At 56.5% G+C, this 22,610-nt stretch overlaps 1 protein-coding gene across 5 annotated transcripts in view; it reads left to right on the top strand.

Annotated features, from left to right (window-relative positions):
• ACOT7 (acyl-CoA thioesterase 7) overlaps nt 1–22,610 on the top strand; it is a 98,831-nt gene that overhangs the window by 69,221 nt on the left and 7,000 nt on the right. For all 5 annotated transcript variants that reach the window (XM_043485411.1, XM_043485407.1, XM_043485408.1 and 2 more), the window contains exons 7-8: nt 6,057–6,173; nt 15,698–15,882. In XM_043485411.1, coding sequence (XP_043341346.1) covers nt 6,057–6,173; nt 15,698–15,882 — 302 coding nt within the window. The remainder of the gene's footprint in view (nt 1–6,056; nt 6,174–15,697; nt 15,883–22,610) is intronic.

Below are 22,610 nucleotides of genomic sequence, written 5' to 3'. Positions count from 1 at the left end.
TCTAAGAGTCTGTTTCTAAAAACACCATTGTCTGCTACTAAGGCTCCCTGTCACCGGATGACGGGGTGGGAGCTGGGATCTGGTCACAGCCCTGATGCCCCAGCTGCTGTGAACCAGCCTCTCCTGGGCTGGCCAGGAGGCTCCTGCTCACTGGTCAGAGGACGCAGCGATGCCCACCACGGACGGCTTTCCTCTGCCCACACCTGCTGCTCCCACGCCTTGGACACAAGGTGGCTCCAGTCCCCCCTCTTATCAAAATGCAGAGCATCTAGCTTGAGAAACCTGGTCAGCGGTGTAGCCTGAGCATGTCCTTCTCTGCGAATGGACTTTTGGTTTTGGTCACCTGTTAGCAGCTTTTGCTTTCTCTTTGGCCGTGATCGTTGGGGGCACACCCCTGTCAGTGTCCTTCCTGTTCCACATCAGGAATGTGAATTCTCCACTGTTGGTCCTCATCCTGAGACCACAGCCCAGATACCCGAGAGGAAACTGACACCCATGGGGATGATTCTGGGTCTTGCGTAAACTTCTGCAAGGTGGCCACCTCTCTCGGGGAGGGGTCAGCGGGGTGGGGGGCTTGTGTATAACCACTGCCCCCGTTCCCTGCTCTCCATGGCATTTGGAACAGCAATCTGCCTGCCCTGCTTCTCCTGTTGCCTGATTAGAACAGGGAAGGCATTGATTCTCAGCAGCAGTGAGCACACTTGACCGTGACCTTCTCCAGCTCCCTGATGCAGAATGTGAGCAGTGAGACCTGGCCTCGTGGCCAGGCAGCCCTTCTCCCCGGCCCCGCGTCTGCAATGCTCGGGGCAAGTGGGAGCCAGATGTCCCCTTTGACATTTTGTCGTTAGAAACGAGTCGTCTTCACTACACTGTACATTGGTTAACCCCCAATACAGTCTTTATTAGATGCCTTTGTTAATACTCCTCTGTCCTTGGTGTCAGAGACCTGCAGGTACATTTGAAATCGGGAGTGGGGAGGGTGGGGCAGGGGAGTGTGGGGAGGACTTCCCTGCTTGTCCAGTGGTTAGGACTCTGTGTTCCCACTGTGGGGGGTACCGCTTCAATCCCTGGTCAAAGGAACTAAGATCCCACAAATGTTGCAGTGTGGCCGAAAAAATAAATTAATTTAAAAAATGAAAAATAAAGAAACCTGGCAGGGAGAAGCCAGACGGTCTCTGGAGGCTGTCGTTCAGCTGGCTCTTAAAATAACTCCCCTTATAATTTCCAAAGGGTGGGCTAGTTAAAATAAGATGAACTTACTATCATTTTCTTAATATAGGAGGCCGGCACCCACACTCTGTCAGCCAGGATTAAATATAGAAATGGGGGCATTGCAAATCGCCACCCACAGTGCGGGCAGAGGCAGTGGCACCGAGCTGGGAGCTGCTAATGGCTGCTTTAGTTTGCAGCAGGCGCGACCCAGTCAGCCCGGCGGGTCCAGGAAAAGAAAATTAAGCCTCTATTTTTAAGCTAGTCAACGTGTTGTCGATACTTTTTTAAAAAAAGGAAAAGGAAAAAACAACCTGTAAGCAGTTAAATGTTAGATTCAAAAATATCTCTGGTACCCGATGTTTATCTGTATGTTAGTGGCCAAGCAGGTCTTATTTTTTCCCTTCCCATAATTCCTGAAATGAATGCAGAACCCAAGGCCAACCAATCCTACAATTTTGTTGTCATCTTTTAAATGATGCATCTCGGGCAACCAGGACAGTGAACAACAGACTGTAACTTGACAAGTCCTCCTCCCATCGTCAGCGGCACCTGTTGTACCTAACTGGGAAGGGATTGGTGCAGTTTTTCAGTGGGAACTTAGAAAGACGCAGTTTTGAGAAAACGCTGATGCTTTTTTTTTTTTTTTTTAGTTCTACCACTTTATTGCTACCAACCCATCTCCCTCCACCCTCATGCACACATGCTCAGTCATGTAACCCTGTGGACTGCAGCCCGCCAGGCTCCTCTGTCCATGGACTTTTCCAGGCAAGAATACTGGAGTGGGTTGCCTTGTCCTTCTCCAAACTCTGATGCTTGATATTTTTAGTTGAAGTATTAAAAAAAGTGAAGGGGAGATGGTGGCTTCCCCTGACAGGACAGCAGTGGGAGGAAGGACAGTTAACAAACCAGGCGACTGGGTTTCTGGGTTGTTTTTTATTTTTTTTTTAATTTTAAGATTAATTAATTAATTAATTTGGCTGTGCTGCGTCTTAGCTGCAGCATGTGGTTCCCTGCCTAGGGATCAAACCCGGGCCCCTTGCTTTGGGAGCTCAGAGTCTTAGCCCCTGGACCACCAGGGAAGTCCCCGTTTTTGTTTTTAAACAAAATTTACTTTTCTCAGTGGACACATTGATTGTAATATATCTTGTCTTCAGTCATCGTTAAGGGTGTTTTGTGGTGACAGTCCTTCTTTGCAAACATCATAAAGGACTGAGATTATGAGGGTTTTACTGTCTTATTTCTGCAAGGGCCATTTTCTCTTAGCAGGGAGAACAAGAATATCTCAGACCAGACCCACACAGCGACCGGTCCAGGGCTCACCCAGAAGAGGGAAGACAGCTCGTAGTCAGTGTTTATTATTATACAGGCAGACCTCCTTTTACTGAGTTTCACTTGATTGCACTTCAAAGTTTTTTTTTTTTTAAACAAATTGAAGGCTCGTGGCAGCTCTGCATGGAGCAAGTCCGTTGGTGCCATTTTTGCAACAGCATCTGCTCCCTTCATGTCTCTGTGTCGTGTTTTGGTAATTCTCCCAGTATTTCAGACTTGGTCATTATCATGTTTGTAGCGGGGATCCATGATCGGTGATCTCCGACATTGCTGTCACAAAGATATGACTCGCCGAAGGACCTGACGGCATCTTTTAGCGATAGATTCTTCTCAGTTAAGATGTGTACATTGCTTTTTTAGACATAATGCTATTGCATACTCAATATTGACTACAGTGCAGTAGAAACACAGCTTTTATATGCACTGGGGAACCAAAAAATTCGTTTGACCCAGCTGTTTCTAAATTCCCTTTATTGCACGGGTCTGGGACCGAGCTCACAGTATCCCTGAGGTACCTGTAATCTCAGTTTTATGAGATCAATCCCCTTCTCTCTGAGTAGCCCCCAGAGTCCACTTTGCACACAGGACCCCAGAGGGCCCGGTTTTACTTCACGCTTCTCCATTGCATTTATGAGAACAGACTCGGGGCTGTGGGAGCCATGGGCACAGGTTTCTGCTTCTAGCTCTGACCTTGCACTTCCCACACACACACTGCGGGGGCTGGGATTCCTGCCTGTGTAAGGCCAAACACTGAGTTCTGCACATGTCCAAGTTCTTCTCCAAAAGTTTTTCTGTGTCCTGAATGCTAAGATCTACCTGCTGTCACTTCTTGATGACCCCACCATGGTCCCGGGAGGCAGAGGTAACGGAGGTGGATGGGGATGGTCCAGGTGGGGGCCATGTGGAGCAGACCTCCCGTCCCTCGAGGCTGGGGTTCCTCCTCTTTCTGGTCACCAGCTGCCCATGTATCACTGTCCCAGGACCCGGGATAAACCCCAGATTGGGGCATCATCTGACAATAGACTTGCATGGTGAGGTCATGCTTGCTCCTGACCTGGGCACCAGGAGGCCATGGGCTCAGTCCAGGGGTCGGTGCTATAAACACCATTGTTTTTTGTCAGAGCTGCGGCCAGGTCCAGTTCTCTCCCAGGTCTCCCAGCTCAGATTTGTGTGCTGGCTGCTGGGGGTGGGCAGGGGGCTGTCTGTTCAGATGGTACGCTAGTTTTAAATGATGTGGAGTTTATCAGACACGCCCCTGAGCAGCTTGCCTGGCTTTCTGTGGATGAGATGAGCATGCTCTCCCCGGCCTCATCTGTGCTGACTATGGTCATTAACACAGGTGTGGGCCGGGGACTCGCTGTCAGAGCTGCCTTCTTGGGTCAATCAGAGTTCCTTTGGTCCTTGATCACTCAGTTGGCAGTCCTTTCTGAGTTCTGCGTGTCAGGTTTGGAATTGGTCAGGACATGGGGATGACAAGGCGTGTCCCCACCCTGTGCCAGCTTCCAGGTCACGTGATGCTGTGGTCTGGCCTGGTGGGGGTTCTGGCATCAGGAGCTCAATCAGCTGCTCACGTTCCCCCTCTCCCACTCAGCTCGTGTGCCCTGGGCTCGGGGCCCATCCCAGCCACACACACTAGATCCTGCAGTATTTTTAGTAACAGTGAAATCCCTTGTGGAACCTCTACCCACATTTTGGATAAATGGGGCAAAATGCTGGTTGAAGGAGCTGACTCTTACTTGTTCCACATAGTCTGCTCTTAACAGCTTCTGCTTTTCAGGATGAATAAGTAAGGAATTAATTGTAGGTACTTTCTATGTTCTAAGCATTAATTCCAATATAAATTCTTTTTGTCCAACCTCCAAGTCTCCCCTCCCCTGGTGACACCACCAGTTAACCTGGGAACTCTGGGTGCAGGACCCCCTACCTTGCATACACTAATGTCACCCCCATCTCTCATCATGACCTTGAACTCTCTTTTCCACAGTCTTGTCTTAGTCGCAGGGAAAAAGCAAATTGTTGCTGTTCATTCTCTAAGTCGTGTCTGACTCTGCGACCCCAAGGGACTGCAGGACTCCAGGCTTCCCTGTTCACCATCTCCCGGAGTTTACTCAAACTCAAGTCCATTGAGTCGGTGATGCCATCCAACCATCTCATTCTCTGTAGCCCCCTTCTCCTCCTGCCTTCAATCTTTCCCGGCATCAGGGTCTTTTCCAATAAGTCAACTATTCACATCAAGTGGACAAGGTATTAGAGCTTCAGCTTCAGCATCAGCCCTTCCCATGAATATTCACGGTTGATCTCTTTTAGGATGGACTGGTGTGATCTCCCTTGTTTTCTTACGTAACAGCTTATTGAGATGTAATTCGTGTACCATACAGCTTACCCGTTACAGGTCATTGATTTTTCTGTAGTGTATTCACAGCGTCACACAGCCATCACCACAAGCAATTGTAGAACACTTGCATCACCCCAAGGAGAGACCTCTTACCCACGTTAGGAGCCAGTCCCCACTTCTCCTGAACTCCCTGTGCCCAGGCAACCTTTAGTCTGCTTTCTGTCTCTATGGACTTTCATATTCTGGATATTTCATATAAATGGAATCCTCTAATACGTGGTCTTTTGTATTTGACTTCTTTTACTCAGCATAATGTTAAGTTTCATCCGTGTTGTCACCTGTTGTCAGTACTTTGTTTCTTTTTATCACTAAGTAATATTCCACTGTGGGGCTTCCCACGTGGCACAGTAAAGAATCCACCTGCCAATGCAGAAGACTTGAGTTCGATCCCTGGTCTGGGAAGATCCACTGGAGAAGGAAATGGCAACCCACTCCAGCATTCTTGCCTGTGAAATCCCGTGGACAGAGGAGGAACCTGTTGTTCATGGTGTCACAAAAGAGTTGGACCCGACTTAGCAACTAAACAACAATATTCCACTGTGCAGATACACCACATTGTCTTTGTCCTTTTAGCTGTGGATACACATCTGTGTTTCTCTGCTCTGGTGTATTATGAGTAAGGCCCTCATGAGATAGTGTGTACAAGTTTTTGTGTGAATGGATGTTTTTCTTTCTCTTGGGTGCACACCTAAGAGTGGAATTGCTGGGTCATGTGCCAACTCTGTGTCCAGCCTTCTGAGAACCTCCCAGCTGTTTCCAAAACAGCTGCATGATTTCCATCCCCACCAGCCGTGTAGAGGGTTGATTCTCCACCTTCCCTCCAGCTCTTGTCATCTGGCTTTCTGATGGCTGCCACCCCAGGAGAGGGCGTGACAAAGCTTTCCTGGCAGGATAGGACACCTATAGAGATTAGGAGCAGGGTCATCACTTTGTCAGTGGCCTAGACCCTCAGCCAAGGTCGTCTTCCAAAGCTCTCAGGAAGCAAGGTTTTCAGCTTGAACTTCAGTCGGCTTCAGCCCTACTGGTGGAAGCAGGGGCATCATTTCCCATGACTTGTTTCCAGGATGGGCAGTGGGCTCCTCTCCTTCACATCTAACCTGCTGCCTGCCCTCCTCTGCAGGGGTCACCATGAAGCTCATGGACGAGGTGGCTGGGATCGTGGCCGCACGTCACTGCAAGACCAACATAGTCACGGCCTCCGTGGATGCCATTAACTTCCACGACAAGATCCGAAAAGGTAACAGAACTCCACAGACAGAGAGGGGCCGCCTTGGCTACTTGGGTCTGTGTACAGTTTACTTTTGGTTCACCCTGGCTCCCCCAGGCCCTGGTCTCTGCTCATTTGCCAGAGAAACAGAAGCCAGAGGGCTTTATCCCACTGTGATGTTGTTCAGCCTCTAAGTTGTGTCTGACTTTTTGCGACGCCATGGACTGCAGCATGCCAGGCTTCCCTGTCCTTCACTGTCTCCTGGAGTTTGCTCAAACTCATGTCCATTGAGTTGGTGATGCTGTCTAACCATCTCATTAAGGGGTGTCCTTGGTGGCTCAGACAGTAAAGAATCTGCCTGTGATACAGGAGACACCAGTTCGATCCCTGGTTTGGGAAGTTTCCCCTGGGGAAGGACATGGCAACCCATGCTACTATTCTTGCCTGAAGAACTTCACAGACAGAGGGTCCTGGTGGGCTGCAATCTGTGGGATTGCAGAGTCGAACAAGACTTAGTGACTAACACTTGTCACTCGTTCCTGCTAAAGAGCAGCGTAAACTTACCCTCTTGAGGGGCCTGGTACACAGAGCCCTGCGAAGACCCCACGTGCACAGTGGTGGTGTGTAACCTCTGGGGGAGGGGAGATGGATCTCCTATGTTGTCAGCAGTGGCCGGGTCAGAGCAGGAAGCCCCCAGCCTTCAGCCCATCTGCACCATCCAGCACAGAGCCGGTGGTTTTCCCAGCAGAGATCCAGTCCCAGCCCCACCTTGAAATGGTTCCGTGCTCGTCTGAAGACATACTGTGACTGTCCCTTCAGTCTGTTGTGTCTTCTGAGATGAGGCTGTGTGCCCCTGGAGAGCAGCCCTTACATCACTCTGGGGTCAGGGGTCCAGGCGGTGAGAGGGGCAGAGAGAAGGTGGGGGTGACAGAGAGAAGGCGGGGGCTGACTCCTCGCCCCCGGCCTCGGGGAGCAGTGCTGGGCGGAGCAGCGCCAGCGGTCCAGGCCTCTGAGGCCCCCTCCAGCTGGGGTCTAGCCCAGCTGCACGCACGCGCCTGCAGACATGCTTGGCAAATAAGTGCTGCCCGCTGGGGACAAAGCAACCTGAAGCGGGGCGCCTCCCCTCCTGGCCTGGTCGAGAGCGCGTCATCTGACCCACACTGGACTGGGGTGGGTACTTTAAGGGAGGGAAGGGGTGGTCTGTGGCTCCCTGCTTTCAGAACCCCTTCCCAACTAGTAGGTATTTGTGTCAGATGCAGACCACAGTCCTTTTAGAATTTTCCCAAAATGAGTGGGTCTTGTCCATCTTGGCAGGTCCTCCCAGGGCCTTGGTGCTGTATATGGGGGTGCTGTGGACGTTCGGGAGAGGAAGGGTCCTCTCCGGCTGCAAGTCCTGGCCCTTCCTTTTCTGGAACTGACTGCTCCCTGGATAAATCACTGTGATCACAGCGTCACTTTTAAACATGATGTCAGAACCCACAGTGGACATCATGCTCATTCAGTGCATCCCCAGTGCCCTCTGAGAACTGCCAGCTGGGTGTCCTCCAGAGGTGGCCAGTTCCTCCAGATCAGCCCATCAGCCAGCTCTTTCACCGCTGAGGGGAAGGCTCCAGAGAGTGAAGTCTGCCTTTGTTAGAAACAGGGAGCCCACCCCTCCTCACCCCTGGCTCTTCACCCTCCATCCCTCTTGTGACCAGAATCACGTTTCAACAGGGAGGTTGGGGAGGTCAAGGAGATGCTCGTTGGGCAAGGAGATGCTCAGTTGGTTTGTTTTGAGGGAACACTGTGAACCCTGGCCGGAGGAGAGCACTTTTCCTGGGGATGCATTGAAACCTGGGAGATGTCAGGGCAATGTGGGTGCAGAAAAGACTTTGTTTCTGAAAAGTTAGTTTTATTCCAAAACACAGAGAATAGGGGACTTCCCTGGTCGTCCAAAGGTTAAGACTGAACTTCCACTGTTGGGGGCATAGGTTCACTCCCTCCTCGGGGAACTGAGATCCCACATTCCTCAGGGCATGGCCAAACAAAAGCCCAAAACACAGTGAAAGGGATCTTCATTTTCACAAGCCGTGCTTTTCTGTTGGAACATTCCACTGCGGGTGGAGTGAGAGTGAGGGCTGGGCTGTGGGCTGCCCCCCACGACGTTGAGCCCTTTGCACCCCACACCCCCACAAACCCCTTGCGGCATCAGAGCCTTGGCCTTGAGCCTGTGCAGCCTGGGGCCCCAGAGCTGGGCCTCCCGGCCTGGGGAGCCCTAGGGAGCAGAGAGACGGTTTCTCTTTTCTCGGATCACATCTTGTTTTGTGTATAAAGGAATGTGGGCCACACTGAAGTCACAGTTACGGAGTCTGGCCCGTTTCAGCGCAGTGTCCCCGGGGCCATTAGACAGTGTCACACCTTATTTGTTGTTTTCCCAAGGATTGTCCCCGTGTGAAGCTGTCGACTTCTTCACTCCCTGCCTCGCTGTGGCTTGAGGAGGAGGAGCCTGGCCAGTCACTGCTGATGAGGTCTCAGTCCTGGCCGCTTCAGACAGTTGTCACATGTCGTGTTCAACACGGAGGGGCAGAGGCCCCGGGGGAACTGCCGCTCCCTGGCCCCTCGTCCTCTCTCACTGTCCGCTCCTTTCTGGGGACGTGCAGGGCAAGGCTGGCCGTGCCTGGATGACCCCGCGGGCTCAGGGTTCCTGGCGCCGGGCATCAGAAGAGTGTCAGACACTTGATGAAGGGGCGGTGTTGACATTCCCCATGGTTCCGCTTCGATTTTCTGATGCAAATCTGCTGAGATGGCTGTGAGCCCGTGGGGCTCTCGGGGCGCAGAGTTTGAGCTGCTGCCGGTCCTTGGTCTCGGCCGCGAGGGCGGGAGCCGGTGCCACCGCGGAGGGGAGGGCTGCATGGCTGTGTCCAGTTCTGCCGGCAGGAGGGCAGGGCAGCAAGAGGGCGTGTAAGTGCTCCCAGGCGGTGCAGCAGTGACCACAGCCTGGGAGCTCCAGGTATCAGCAGTGTATCCCCTCCCCGTTAAATGGAGGCCAGGTGCGCCTTTGGGGGCCGTTATTCTGATGACCATAGATGGGGGTCTTAGCAGAGGCGGGGTGACTTTCTCTGACTCCCCTGTTTCACCATATTTCATTTGAACAACAGCTGGAATGGAGAGGAGGCCAGGCCTTTGGGTTGAGGCAGGAACTGCTCAGCTGTGTCTTTGTTCAGCCTCCGGGAGGCTGCTTCCTCAGAGGACGGGCGTTGGTGTGCTGTCGGCAGACGCCGGCCCGGCTGTGGCCTCAGTGGTCACTTGGGGGGTGTCTGTCAGGGAGCCACGTGTGCAGCTTTGTGGCATGAAAACGTCGCCCGGAAGTAGTTCAGAGGACGACTTTGAATCTCAGCCCCAGCCAGTGTGTACTGAGAGGGGGCTGGTGGCGCCCACACTTCTGACACAGTGGGGGCAGCCTGCAGGGTGGGGACAGTGCCCTCTCGCAGGGTGTGGCAGGTCTGCTGTCACCAACCAGATTCCTGGAGCACGCCGTCACTGCCGCCTGGACCACAGAGGGCCCACCTCTCATACCCTCATCAACCCTCCCTCCAGCCCACATTCACGGTCTTTAACACCGGTGACCTGTCGTCCTGGTGACCCCTCCGGGTTCAGCCCAGCCCCTCCACCGGGCACTGAAAGTCCTCCAGCGTTCGTCCCCCTTCCCACTGAGGTAGGTGGGTTTGGGGGTCTTGGCGGTCGTGTACAGAATCGAACTCGAGCCAGGCCATCGAGGTGGAGGAGGAGCACTTTGTCCAGGAGTTGGGCCTGGGGGGGAGTCCAGTGTCACATACCTGAGACCCCTTAGAAAGTGGTACCCAGGTGAGGTCAGTGCTGAGGGAAGGCACAGGGGACCCCAACCGCCCACCTGAAAACAGGGCTGCCGGCGTCAGTCGGGGCAAGCTGGTGAAGCCTAAAGTCCTGAGCTTACTTTCACTTGCTCCATTTCTGACTTTTTGTTGAGATGCCAAAATGCTAAGAAAAGTGCAAAGGGGAAAATAGTTGCCTTTGGAGGCAACTAGTGGTTTTGGAGGCCTTGGGTAGGAAAACCTACAGCTGACCTACACTGCTCTTGTGGAGAAGTGATCCCCCCAGACTCTCAGGGTGGGAAGCGAAGTCTCTAGAAGATGCTTATCGTAAGCACACTTGCTGCCCCAGCTCCTTGGAGCTTAGACACTGAGCTCTTCTCAAAGTTTGCAGTACTTGGCAGTGTAGCCTTGGGAAGAGTGATGTTTTAGTATTCTGCTTTCTTTTCTGAATCCCTGTCTGAAACCTGCCCTGGAAGAGGCCCCATTGTAGGGGGAGCCGGCGGCCCTCCTGGGTGGCCCCTCGAGGCAGCCCCGCTGTGACTTAGAAACGGATCAGCTGTGACCTGCAGCTCGGCTTGCTGCGGGTGCCTCTTCTGTTTAACTCCGGTGCATTGCTCACTTTCGAGTGCCAGACGTGGTGCTGAATGCTTCACACAATTACCCCTCACATGGGGGAGGGTACGATTGTCCTCCCCAATGTGACAGGAGCCCTGTTTATTCAGTTTTCTGATTTGGAAACTGCTGGTCAAGGGATTAAGGAAAGTGCCCATGGCCAAAGGGCGGGTCCGTGGTGGAGCCGGGGGGTGGGGGGGAGGCGGGGACAGTGGCTCCAAGGTCAGAGCTCTCGAACCCATGCCTGGTGCCCTCCCACCACCCTCCGGCCCTGAACAGCACGGGGTTCTCTGCCAGGGCCCAGGGGCGTCAGCCTCAGTGGCGATGCTGATCAGGTGCAGCGCCAGTCACTGTAGATGCTCTCACTGAACTGCCAGAGGAGCGATGGTTCCCCCATCACACGTATGTGAGACTCCAAACTGAAACAGGGCTGAGGGTTCTGCAGTCATTGGCGTTTGGCCCCAAGGAAGGCCCGGCTCTGCCGGTCCCCTCATAGTCTTGGCCCGGGGACCCCTTTTCCTGCTGAATTCGGACAGTTAGAGGCAGACAGTTCAGTCTCTGCTCCCAGTAGCTCTAAATCTGCTTATGTCAGGTTTACCCACACGAGCCCCCCAGCACCGTCCCCACAACCGTCAGTAGCCACATGCGGCCATGATTCAATGTCAGTAATGAAAGTGTCAGTATTGAAAGTGCTACTCTCTGGTCAACAGGCCCGCGATCCTCCCTGAGGCTTCAGGAGAGAATCTGCTTCCTGCCTTTTCTGGCTTCTAGAGGTGCCTGCACTCACTGGCTTGTGGCCCGTTGTCCACCCTTACAGCCACAGCCCAGCATCTCCCTGATCCTGCGTCTGTGGTCACGGCTCCCTCGTCCGCTCGTGAGGACTGCTGAGATGATCTTGGGCCTACCTGGGTGATGGAGGTTGAGCTCCCACCTCAAGATCTCTAACCTCATCCCACCTGTGAGGTCCCTTTGTGTTAAATTCCAGCTGACACAGAGAGGCGGTGGGGCTCCAGCCCACTTCTGAGCTCTGCCGTTCTCCCCACCCTGGTCTCACCCTCGCAGAAACCCCAGGAGAGCACGGAGCTGCTCAGCTCTTGTGGGATGGGAAGTGCTCCCCCTCTGTGGCCAGCCTCCCAGCAGTGGTCATGGGCCCCTCTGAGGTTTGGGGGTTAGGGATGACGGGTGGATCATCACAGAGGGTTTGCACTGGAACTAGGGTCCCCGAGAGCACAGCTGAGCCCCCACCTCTCAGACAGGCTCCTATGCTGGGGATGCCCCCCGTGGGTCCAGCCATGAATGCAGTCACTCTTCAGCCTCAGATCCGGGACAACTGCCCATGTCCTGGGACCCAGGTGGAAGGGCAGGGGTTCATCCATGTCTTCTCTGCTGAAGAGCTGAGGCTCCCTGCCCAGTGCACTCGCCCGTTTGATTCATTGTGACAGCGTCAGAAGCAGCTTCTTGCCCGATGCAAATGTGCCTGCTGCAGAAAGAGAGGAAGGAAGCAATTTGTTTTAAATGTCACTCCTTATTATTACCTTGTTAGAAGGACTCTTCTCATGCCCTCAAGACACCACAGGGCGTTCCATGGGCACTCCCTCCCCTGGGTTTTCAGACACTTCCCCCACCCCAAGGGCTGTGAGAGAAGGACACTTGGACCCCCAGACGTGACAGTCCTGGGCTTCTGTCCACACACATACTGTGCGGGAGTGACCCCCCAGAGAGACAGCTGTTTCCAGACAAGGAAATTGAGGCACAGCAGGCTCCAGCCTTGCCTCCTGCCCAAGTTCAAACCTAGGGCTATGGGACCCCCAGCGCCCAGGGCTCCTCCGCAGGGCACCATATCCTGGGTGATTGGCGGGCCCCCCAGGCAGTTCCAGACCTGGAGAGCCTGCCCCTCATGGGGACGGTCTGTCTGTGTCAGGGCTAATCTGTCCCTGCTTCTGTGGCTTGAAGGAGAACTGGGTGGTCCCTCCTGGCCTCACTTCCTGGGATCCCACCCCATCCAAGGTGGCACGTGGCACCCAGCGCCTGCGGGAGATGCTGTTTTTCCCCTTGAGCGTGTTCCACCACTCTTAAACGTGCTGTTGTCCAGGTGGGTTTGGGTGTGTGAGCTAGTGGGACAGTCCCCAGGCAGTGTCTCAGCCCTTTGGACCACTCTACCAGGGCCACGTGTGTCTCACGGCCCCCCATGGGGCACCCTTGAGCACGTGGCAGGTCACACCTGCCCTTGCAGTTTCTGAGACAAAGCGAACAGGAGCCTAGCTGGACTCAGGCTGGGGTCGTGCTCTACCCAGACAGGCCCCCACTGTCCCGGGCTGAGGTTGAGGCCGGCCCAGCACCCCCAGAGGTAGTGGCCCTGCCCCTGGTCCCAGGGAGGAGGGAGGGAGCGTGGCTTGCCAGGCTGCTTGGGCAGAGGCGGCCACCGTGGTAGCTGAGGTGAAGCGTCTGCAGGAGGGGCCCTCCCCGGCTGGAGTCCTCCGTGGCTGCTGTCCACACAGGGCCACGTGTTGGTTCAGGGGTGAGGGGCGCCCACTCATGGGGCCCTCAGGCTGTGAGGGATCTGAGCAGACCTGCAGGTGCCTGGGGCTGGATACCTGGAAGGAGAAGAGCTCCGTTCCAGAAAGAGGTGCCCGTGCAGAGGGTGACTGGGGTGGGGCTGCGTGGGGGGTGGTCTGTGGAGTAGGCATGTCTGTTTCCACAAAGCTAGGCCCATTGCTGGTGACTCCTGCCTCTGTGGACTGACCGCTCTGTGCTCTCAGGTCCTGGGGGGAGCCGGCGACATGGCAGCGGCTGGTGGGAGCTTCCTGGCTCCTGGGAGCTGACAAGCCATGGGTGTGGCCACAGCTGCCCTGGGGTGCCCCTGACCTCCGTGACTGACCCCTTCCCCAGTGACTGACTGCAGACCCCAGGGCTGTGTGGGGTGTACTTTCCCAGCCAAGGGTCAGGGAAGGTTGGCCCTTGGCTGCACTGGGGTCTCTTCTTGTCAGTTTCAAATCCAGTCCCTGCCCCTCAATTACCGAGTCTGGCTTCCCGTTTTCAAGCACCTCCGTGTGAGGCAACCTGGGGTGAGTGGAGCCTGGGGCTCGTGACGTAGGAGTGTTGCCGTCTCCGAGAGGTGGAGAGGCTGGTGTTGGGGCTGTACTGAAGCTTTCCCGACTTCTAGGAGGCAGTCATTGTGTCTCCTACCGTGAGTGGCTCTCAGGACCGTGTCCCCTCGGGTCTCACATTTATCATCAGCCTGCTTCATTGTCTGAAGTCAGTTTTGATGAAAAATTTCTTCACATTTCTACCTGAAATGATCAGCCATGCAGTTGGTGGGGAGCTTACACAGGAGATACGGCATGGGTGTGTTTTCGTTTGTTCTTTGGACAAACAGTTGTTAAAAGGCTCTGCATTCGTTGCCCCTGCATCCCTGCCCCTTGGCTGGGAGCTCTGGTGAGTTTCCTGTTGAGGAAGGGGCTTGACCCTGCTTCTCAGCTTGTGGTCCCCCAAGCCCTCTGTCTGGTCACGGGTGAGAGGGTGGTGGCCGGCACTGGGGTAGGCTGATGGGGATGGGTAGGGATGCTGGGAGATCCCTCAGGGATGCCCACCTCCCCTTCCTACTCCCCTAGAGACGGCCCATGGGGGCCACATGGGGGTTGTTCCCAGGGTGGGCCTAGGCACTTTGCACGTTGCTGACTCGTTGGCCTTCCTTTCCCCCAGAAGTGGCCATGTGCGACACGGAGTGCTCCCTGTGAATATGGGGTGAGTGTGGCACAGAGCATCTGTACTTTTTAACACAAATAACTGCTCCTGCTTTTGACTGCCCACATGCTGACCCCTAACCATCACCCGCTGCCCCGACTTGTCTGTCCTGGTCTCTAAACATGTGTTGTGGGGCTGTCTCTGTGGAGCTGGGACGTTGGGGTTCTCAGGTGTTAGGTCACTGCAGCCAGCACTGGTCTGACCTAGACAGGAATTGCCTTGAGCCTGGCCCAGAAGCAGGCTGGTTTGGGGTGGTGGTCCTGGGCACGTGTCAGAGGAAAGCCCTAAGCATCAGTGCTGCCTTGGGGTGCAAAGCACCATCAGTGGTGGTGATAAGGGCACCGCATGCCTGCTGCCCCCAGGCAGGAGCCGCAGCACCTGGCTCGTTTCATGCCAGTCCCTGGTTACCCCGAGGGGCACCTCAAGTCTGTTTATAAGAGAAAAACTGGGTTCCGTGAGATTAAGTCAGAGGAAGGGAAGGCCAGGGCCAGAGGTTGCAGGGAGTCTGTGACTGGGAGAGATGCTCTAGGGTAGGTGTTCAGGACCCAAGGGTGTGGGGAGTGCAGAGAGGTTGGGTGGGGGTGGGGGGGAAAGCAGGGGACCCCCCCCCTCCGGGACAGTATCATGGGAATGTGTAACCGTCTGTGAGGAAAACTGCTGGAGTTGGGAGGTGGGGGCACACGGGGACTCTGACCACAGAGAGGGCCATGGGGGTGTCTTTGGAGGGCAGATCTTTGGCTCAGGGAAGAGTGCTGGTCCCATGGGCAAGACTGGCGGGGAGGAGAGATGCAGCCCCACCTGGACAGAAGGTAGGAAGGAGACATGGGCTGAAGTGCAGATGGTGGCTCCAGGGGACTTAGGACTGCGGTCAGCATGAAGGGTTGGCCTGACCATACACACAACCCTGCCATCAGACCAGCATCCGGAATGTTAGAGCCGACTGGGAGGGACTGGGGAGGGTGGAGGAAAGTTCTTCAGTGGCCCTTAGAGCAGGTGGGGGGTCGGGGGGAGGCAGCCATGCAGCTCCAGGGCCACAAGTAAGGCCAGAGTGTGGTCAGCACAGATTCAGCCTTAACCCGCCGAGGGACCTGAGAGCGCGTGGGGGGCCGGCACCCTTCCCCAGACCCTGCCACCTCGGGGGTAGAGACCCTCGCCTGGGTGGCCGCCAGGACCCCTTCGGCTCTGAATGTTTCCGTAAGGGAAGGAGGCCCACTGGCTAATCAGAAAGCGAACACTCTTGGGCTCCCGTGTGCTGGCGCTGTGACACCCACAGTGAGGGCTGCGGTCTGTGCTGTCTCACCGGCGTCTGCAGCGCCCTCCCTGCCCGGCCTGGTTTGGCCACCCTGACCCGCTCTCTGTGCTCCGCAGGCTGTGTCATCACCATCTCCGGACGCATGACCTTCACCAGCAATAAGTCCATGGAGATTGAGGTCTTGGTGGACGCCGACCCCGTGGTGAACAACTTTGTGAAGCGCTACCGGGCCGCCAGTGCCTTCTTCACCTACGTGTCCCTGAGCCCGGAGGGCAAGTCTCTGCCTGTGCCTCAGCTCGTGGTGAGTGACCCCTCTGGCCCGTGTGTCCTTGGGAGTGACTGACCCCCATGCTGGGCCAGCCCGCTGGGCACTTGCCGGGCTTCCAGGAGAAACCGAGTAACAAGAGTCCGTTCTGGGCTGCTGGGCCCCCCTCCACTCCTGAGGGGCCAGCAGCCTTGGCTGAGGTGCAGGTCACATGTGAAAGCCCATCCCTGGGGGCGCGGGGGAGGGGCTGGGCAGACAGTGTGAGAGGTGATGCCCCTTACAAGCTCCTTGCCGAGGGATGAGCATGCTGCCCTGGGGGTCCTGATGCTGTGTACGATTGCTGGAGCGGGGTAGGGGGAGAGGACCCTCCCGGGGTCCTCTCAAGGAGCCCCTGGCCTGAGTCCTGCACGATGGGGCCAAACCAGACCCCGCACCTCAAGGCTGGGCCTCATGACCTTTCCCAGACTGGGCTCAGGCGGGCAGCTACCACCACAAGCAGACCCTGGGTCTCCAGTCCAGGCACAGATCCTGGAGAGCCTCAGTCCCCAGCAGGGTTCCCTTGGAACTGTCCTGGGTTCCACAACCCAAGAGACTGCTGTAGGGGATGCTGGGGGTGAGGGTCACGAGCATTTTCTTAATTTGGGAAAGAGAAGGTTGGGTTCACTGAGCATGTAAGGATTTCCCTCCCTCTTCCCACCCGCCTCAGCGCCGCCCCCCAGCCCCCTTCTCAGCTCTTGTTACCCGCAGACCCCCAGCACTCAACGCCACAATCACAGGAGTCTTTTTTTTTTTCATTTATTTATATTAGTTGGAGGCTAATTACTTTACAGTATTGTAGTGGTTTTTGCCATACATTGATATGAATCAGCCATGGATTTACATGTGTTCCCCATCCTGAACCCCCCTCCCACCTCACCAGGGTCTTCGGAGGCTCCCCCTCCCTCATGCCCAGCCCTGCCTGGTCCTGGGACACCACCCTGCCCCTGTCTGGGATCACTGGCAGCACCTCCTCGTGGTCCCTCCCTCCTTTATACACTCACCCACGTATACACACACACACACACACACACACACACACACACACACACTGTTCTGGGATCACTGGCAGCACCTCCTCCTGGTCCCTCCCTCCTTTACACACTCACCCACGTATACACACACACACACACACTGTTCTCCAGCACACACACACACACACACACACACACTGTTCTCCAGCACACACACACACACACACACACACTTCTTCCAGGCGCGCGCGCGCACAACACCACACCACGACACACACACGACACACAACACACACTGTTTCGTGGGATCATGGCAGCACATCCTCCTGGTCCTCCCTCCTTTACAACACTCACGCAACGATAACACACCACACACGTTCTCGCAGCACCACACACACACAGGTCATGTTCTCCAAGCACACATCACATCTACACACACTACAGACGGCACACTGGTGTCTCCAAGCACACCACACACACACACACCACACACACTGTTCTCTCACGCGCGCGCGCACGACACAGACACAACACACACACAACACACACACACCACCTGTCTCCAGCACACACACACATACACACACACTCACACACCACTGTTCTCCAGCGCGCGACGACGACACTACACAACACACACACACACACACACACACACACTGTTCTCCAGCACACACACACACACACACACACACACACTGTTCTCCAGCACACACACACACACACACACAGCAGCGCACACACACACACACTGTTCTTCCAGCGCACGCGACACAACACAACACAGCACACGAACACACTGTTCTCGTGGCAGGGGTCCAGCGCGCGCTGCACACGCGCAGCTACAACACACACACCACCACACACACACCACTGTTCTCCAGCCACACAGCACATCAACCACACACACATCACCACTGTTCTCCAGGCACACCACACATCAACACACACACACAACTGTTCTCCAGCGCGCACACAACATTGGCACACACACACAACACACACACACACACACACACACACTGTTCTCCAAGCACAGCGACACACACAGACACACACAACCTGTTCTCCAGCGACCACACACACACACACACACACACACACACACACACACACACACACACACACACACACACACACACACACTGTTCTCCAGCACAGGGGTGATTTGTTCTCAGCAGTGCAGATCTCTTCACTTCCCTGCTGAAACTTCAGGATTCTGGTTCATTTAGAATAAAACACATGGTCCTAAGGCTCATGCCTTGAGGGTCTGTGCACCCCGCCCCTGCCATCTACTCCACCCCAGCCTGCTTCTGCCTCACCTGGAGCCCTGCTGCCCCCACAGAGGTTCCAGGCCACCTGCAGGGGTCAGTCCTCACCCCCCAGGGTGAGCCCAGTGTTGCCTCCTTGGAGGAGCCTCACTGACCCCCATCCAGCATCCCCATCATGGTCTGGCCTTGTCCCCGCCTTGCCCTGCTCCAAAGTACCAGCCCCCCAAGTTGGTGATGCTGGTCACTTGCCGATTGTCCCACCCCCACTTGTCGGAGCCTCACGAAGACTAGAACACGTGTGCTTCCTAGGGGTCACTGGGGCTGCAAGTCTCAGTACTTGGGGGGTGCTCTCTGGAAAGTGTGTGAATCCTGCTGTGTGCAAGGCCTGAAGCGAGAGACAGGCAATGTGGGTGCTCAGAGGAGCAGGGTGTGTTCTGGGCTGGTGGCTTCCACCTGAGGGCTGTGAAGTGGTGCCCGGGGGGTGAGCAGAAGCCCCCAGGAAAGCCAGTGGGTAAGGGCCATGTTGGGAGGTCCCAGGAGCTCAAATGCCAGCAACTTGGCACGAGCTAGCCATGAGAGAGCCCAGGAGTTAGGGAGCAGAAGCGGCCAGGATTGGGGGGTGGGGGGGCGAGTGGTGAGGAAGCCTGGCTGGGAGGCACTCGGTAATTGTATATTGAACGAATGAGGAAGGAATGAAGGAACAAATGAAGGAATGAATGATGCATCCAGATTTCCCTTGAGGCTAATGAGAGCTTTATAACCTCACATATTCCTTAGTGATGCCTATCCAGTAAGTGCCCTGCCTGGAGCTCTGAGTCCTCTGCCTGCTTCTCTCAGCCAAGCTCAGCCCGGCCCTTGGGGCCAGGCTTCCCTGTGCGTTACCCTCTTACACTGGTGAGGACCCCCTCAGCCCAGCAAGGCTGAGTCACTTGTAGATGTTCATGTAGCTGGCCCATGGGAGCCTGGGTGTGGAGAAGGCCTCTCTGCTCAGGCTGCCCCTGGTTGGTCTTGAGTCAAGACCTGGGCAGGCCCTGGGTCTGCCACCAGGGGGCCGGGAGGAAGCTGGAATCCCCGGCTGAGGTTGGGCTGGGCTGAGCAGAGCACAGAAGCCTGGGCAGGGGTGGGGGTGTGTTAGGGTCTCCAGCGCCTGGTGCTTTTGTGGAAGTGGCTGGCAAGCGACTCGGGCCCCCTGCCAGTCTGAGCCCCGCTTCCAGAAGCGCCTCCCAGGGCTGCCACCGCCCCCGCCGCGTCTGTGCCCCACGCAGATCCCCACCTCCTGGAGAAGAGCGTGTACTGAGAGCCTCTGTCACAGTAAACATATGGCGCTGAAGCTCACTTCCTCATGGGACTGCAGGAGGTCCTGCGTGCTTCTTCTCTGGCTGAGGATGGCCGTCTGGCCTGCGTGGGGGGGTACTTCTTGGTGGCAGCTGAGTCCCACCTCTCGGAGATGCTAATGTGCCCCCCCACCCTGCTCCTCCTCTCTGGGGCCTCACAGGCCCACGGGGCAGCACCTTGGTTTGGCGGGGGAGCCATCCAGCCTCATGAAGGCCCCTAACGTGTCCAGAGGAGCCCTGGCTGCCCACCAGGCCCTCTCCTATCCCTCCCCGTCCCCCATGGCCTCTCTGCTGAAGCAGGTTGGGGGGTGGGGGAGGCTGCAGAGAGGAGGGCTGGTGAACCTGGCCTTGAAGGGTGGGGGCTCTGCCGTATTGAAGGAAGGAAGGGGTGGCCAGGGAGGGTGCCGTCCTCGGGTAGGCTGTGGACTGACACCTCCCCTCATACAGCCCTGGCCCTGTTGCCTGGTGACCAGGCCTGTAGGGGGCGGGGGTAGGGGTCCATCAGCCTCGGCCTCTTCCTCCCAGGTCCTCAGCCACAGCACCCCCCACCTCTCATCAGTCGTGGTGGGTTCCCTGGGAAAGCCTTGCCTCCCCCCGACCTCCACCCAGCATTCCTGATGGGCTTTCCTGAGCCCAAGGACGGGGTGCTCACCTCACCTGCATGCCACCCTGATGGCGCAGCGGGATGGCTGCCACCCCACCTGGCCCCTTGGTTGATGATCTGTGTCCCCTTGACCTCTACCCACAGACCTGACCTCCAGCCTTGACCCTCTCGGCCCCAAGTGCAGGCTCACCCTTGTTCTCTCCAGACCCTTGTCCCGTTTCTGTCCATGTTGCCACAGGGCCCCTTGGGGACACCTGTAGCCTGGCTGCCCCCAGCATCTCCATCCTATTTACTGAATTCGCACCACACACAAGCGAGGCCTTGACTTCCATCCTCCCGCCTCCCTCGCCTCCAGGCTCCAGCAGGGCGGCCCCATCCAAGGATGCTCTCCATCTTTAATCTCACTGACCTCTCCCTGGCTTTGGCACGACTCAACTGTGAGGGACTCTGCAGTGTTCAGACAGCCACCTCATGGCCAGCTCACCCGGGCTCTGAGAGAGCCCGCCTGTACCCTGCCCTCGGTTGGGGGTGGGCCCAGGCCCCAGGCCGCCTCTGTTTCCTCCCCAGGGTCTCAGCAGGCATCTCAAGCATAACATTCCCAGCATCCTCCCCCCAGAACCCCGCTCCTTCCGGTGTGTTCGGCCTGGCTCCTCTCCCCTCTCAGCTCCAAGCCACATACCTGCCCTGTTCCTGCTGCCACCTGCCTGACTGCACTGTGTCCGAGCAAACGTTAGAACAGAATCATGTTCGCTGCCTCTCCCACCTCGATGGTTCAGCAGCTCCTTGGTGCCCTGGGCACGGACGGGTCCAGCCAGGTCGGCCGCCATTGTTCCCATGCTTCCTCCTTCCGTCACGGCCAAACCTCAGGGCTCCATCCAGGGCCCGTCACCATACAGGTTCACCCAATTGAAACCCAAACCTCAGGGCCTTTGCACTGGCTGTTCCTCTGCCAGGACACTTCCCTCCAGTCATCACGATGTCAGCTCCTGCCATGGTTTCCCAGATAATTTCCTCCTTCAATGACCTTCTCTCCCCTCTCTGGATAAAGCCTTATTACTCCTCCCCCCATCACCCCATGACTCCTGTTGCCTGGAAACAGCCTGGAGTTGATAGAAGGGGGAGCTCAAAAGGAGCCAGCAACTGAGAGGGCTGGGGATGGGGCTGGTCACAGGAGAGGAGGGGCAGCGACCACGTGTGGCCCCCCTGAGCTGCTGGAGGGCAGGCCTGGCCCAGGACCTCCTTCCGGCCCTTTCCTCTGCTGTTGGCTGAAGGAGTGGGGCCTGCAGGGCCCCCCACATGGCCCTGAGACCAAGGATATCTGAGGATATCCACCATCTTCATTTTGAAAAGGCTCCTTCCATTGTAGATGCAGGTGGACAGGGTGTCCTGGCAAGGTCTGCAGTCCAGCTATTGGTGGTTGTGTGGCGTGCCTGCCCAGGGGCTGCTTTAGGCTCAGTTGAAGGCACTGTGGTGCCCCTTCCGCCCTGCCTGTACCCCAGAACTCAGCCTGCTGGGAAGACCGGTGCCAGCAGCAGTCTGGGATCCCCCGGGGTCCAGTCTCCATGGAGAGCTGCTTGTGATCATGGAGCCCTTTGTGGAGGAGCCCCTGGCCTTCCCGGGCTGGGCCCGTTTCTGTACCTGGGGGGCTGCCTGCGCCCTTTCCAGAAACCCAGGAACCTGGGATGGGGGTGGGCAGGCGAGAGGAAGTCACCTGCTTGATGAAGGGAATGGGACGGGGACTGAATTCCCAGGTTTTCGGGGCCAGTGCTGGTGATGGCTGCTTCTCACTGGCTGGCTGCATGTAGACTCAGGCTATCCTTGCTAATTAAAGATGGTCTTTGATTCTTCACTGAGGTGTCCTGGGGCCACCGATGTGGATAAAAATAGCCTCTGTTGGGGGAGGGTGGGCAGAGTCCCCAGCCTCCAGCCTGGCCTCTGCAGCGCTCACTGGGGAACCACCAACACCGCGTCGTCTGTCTCTGAGCCCACGTGTGGCACGTGGGGGCTCAGCCCTCCCCACCCCCATTGTCAGCACTTCTCCTCCTGTCTATTTTTAGCTCGCGTCCCCAGGGCCTGGCTGACACGGAAGGCAGCGTGGCTGTGGGAGTTTGTCTTGATGAATATTTTATGCTGGGAGGGCCCGCTGCACCGCGCCAGCAGATGCCGGCACTTCCAGGCTGATTGTTAAAGGCGAGTGTGGCCTGTGGAGCCAGCCAGCTCCCTCTGAAGGCCTCCCTGCAGCCGTGCCCTCTGACCTCGAGGGTCGGGGTGAAGGGCACAGTTGGAGGGGTGGCTCCCTGGGACCCGCTTCCACACTGGTCCCAGCACCTCCTAGGGGTGACTTTTCAACCTGGGAGTGGGAGGACTTTAGTCCCACCAAACGTGGGAACTAGTGGACCCTGTGTTAAAGCGGGAGCAAAGCTGGTTTCTGTTCTCTGGTTCAGACGTGGGTGCTGCAGACCCTGAGGTCCTGGGAGACCCGTGTTGGAGGAGGTCTCCCCTCACCAAGGGAGCCACCTGGACCCTGTGCCAGGGCAGTCACATG

Source organism: Cervus canadensis, chromosome 13, assembly GCF_019320065.1.
Source record: "Cervus canadensis isolate Bull #8, Minnesota chromosome 13, ASM1932006v1, whole genome shotgun sequence".
Taxonomy (NCBI): Eukaryota; Metazoa; Chordata; class Mammalia; order Artiodactyla; family Cervidae; genus Cervus; species Cervus canadensis.
This window is presented reverse-complemented; position numbering and strand designations above follow the sequence as displayed.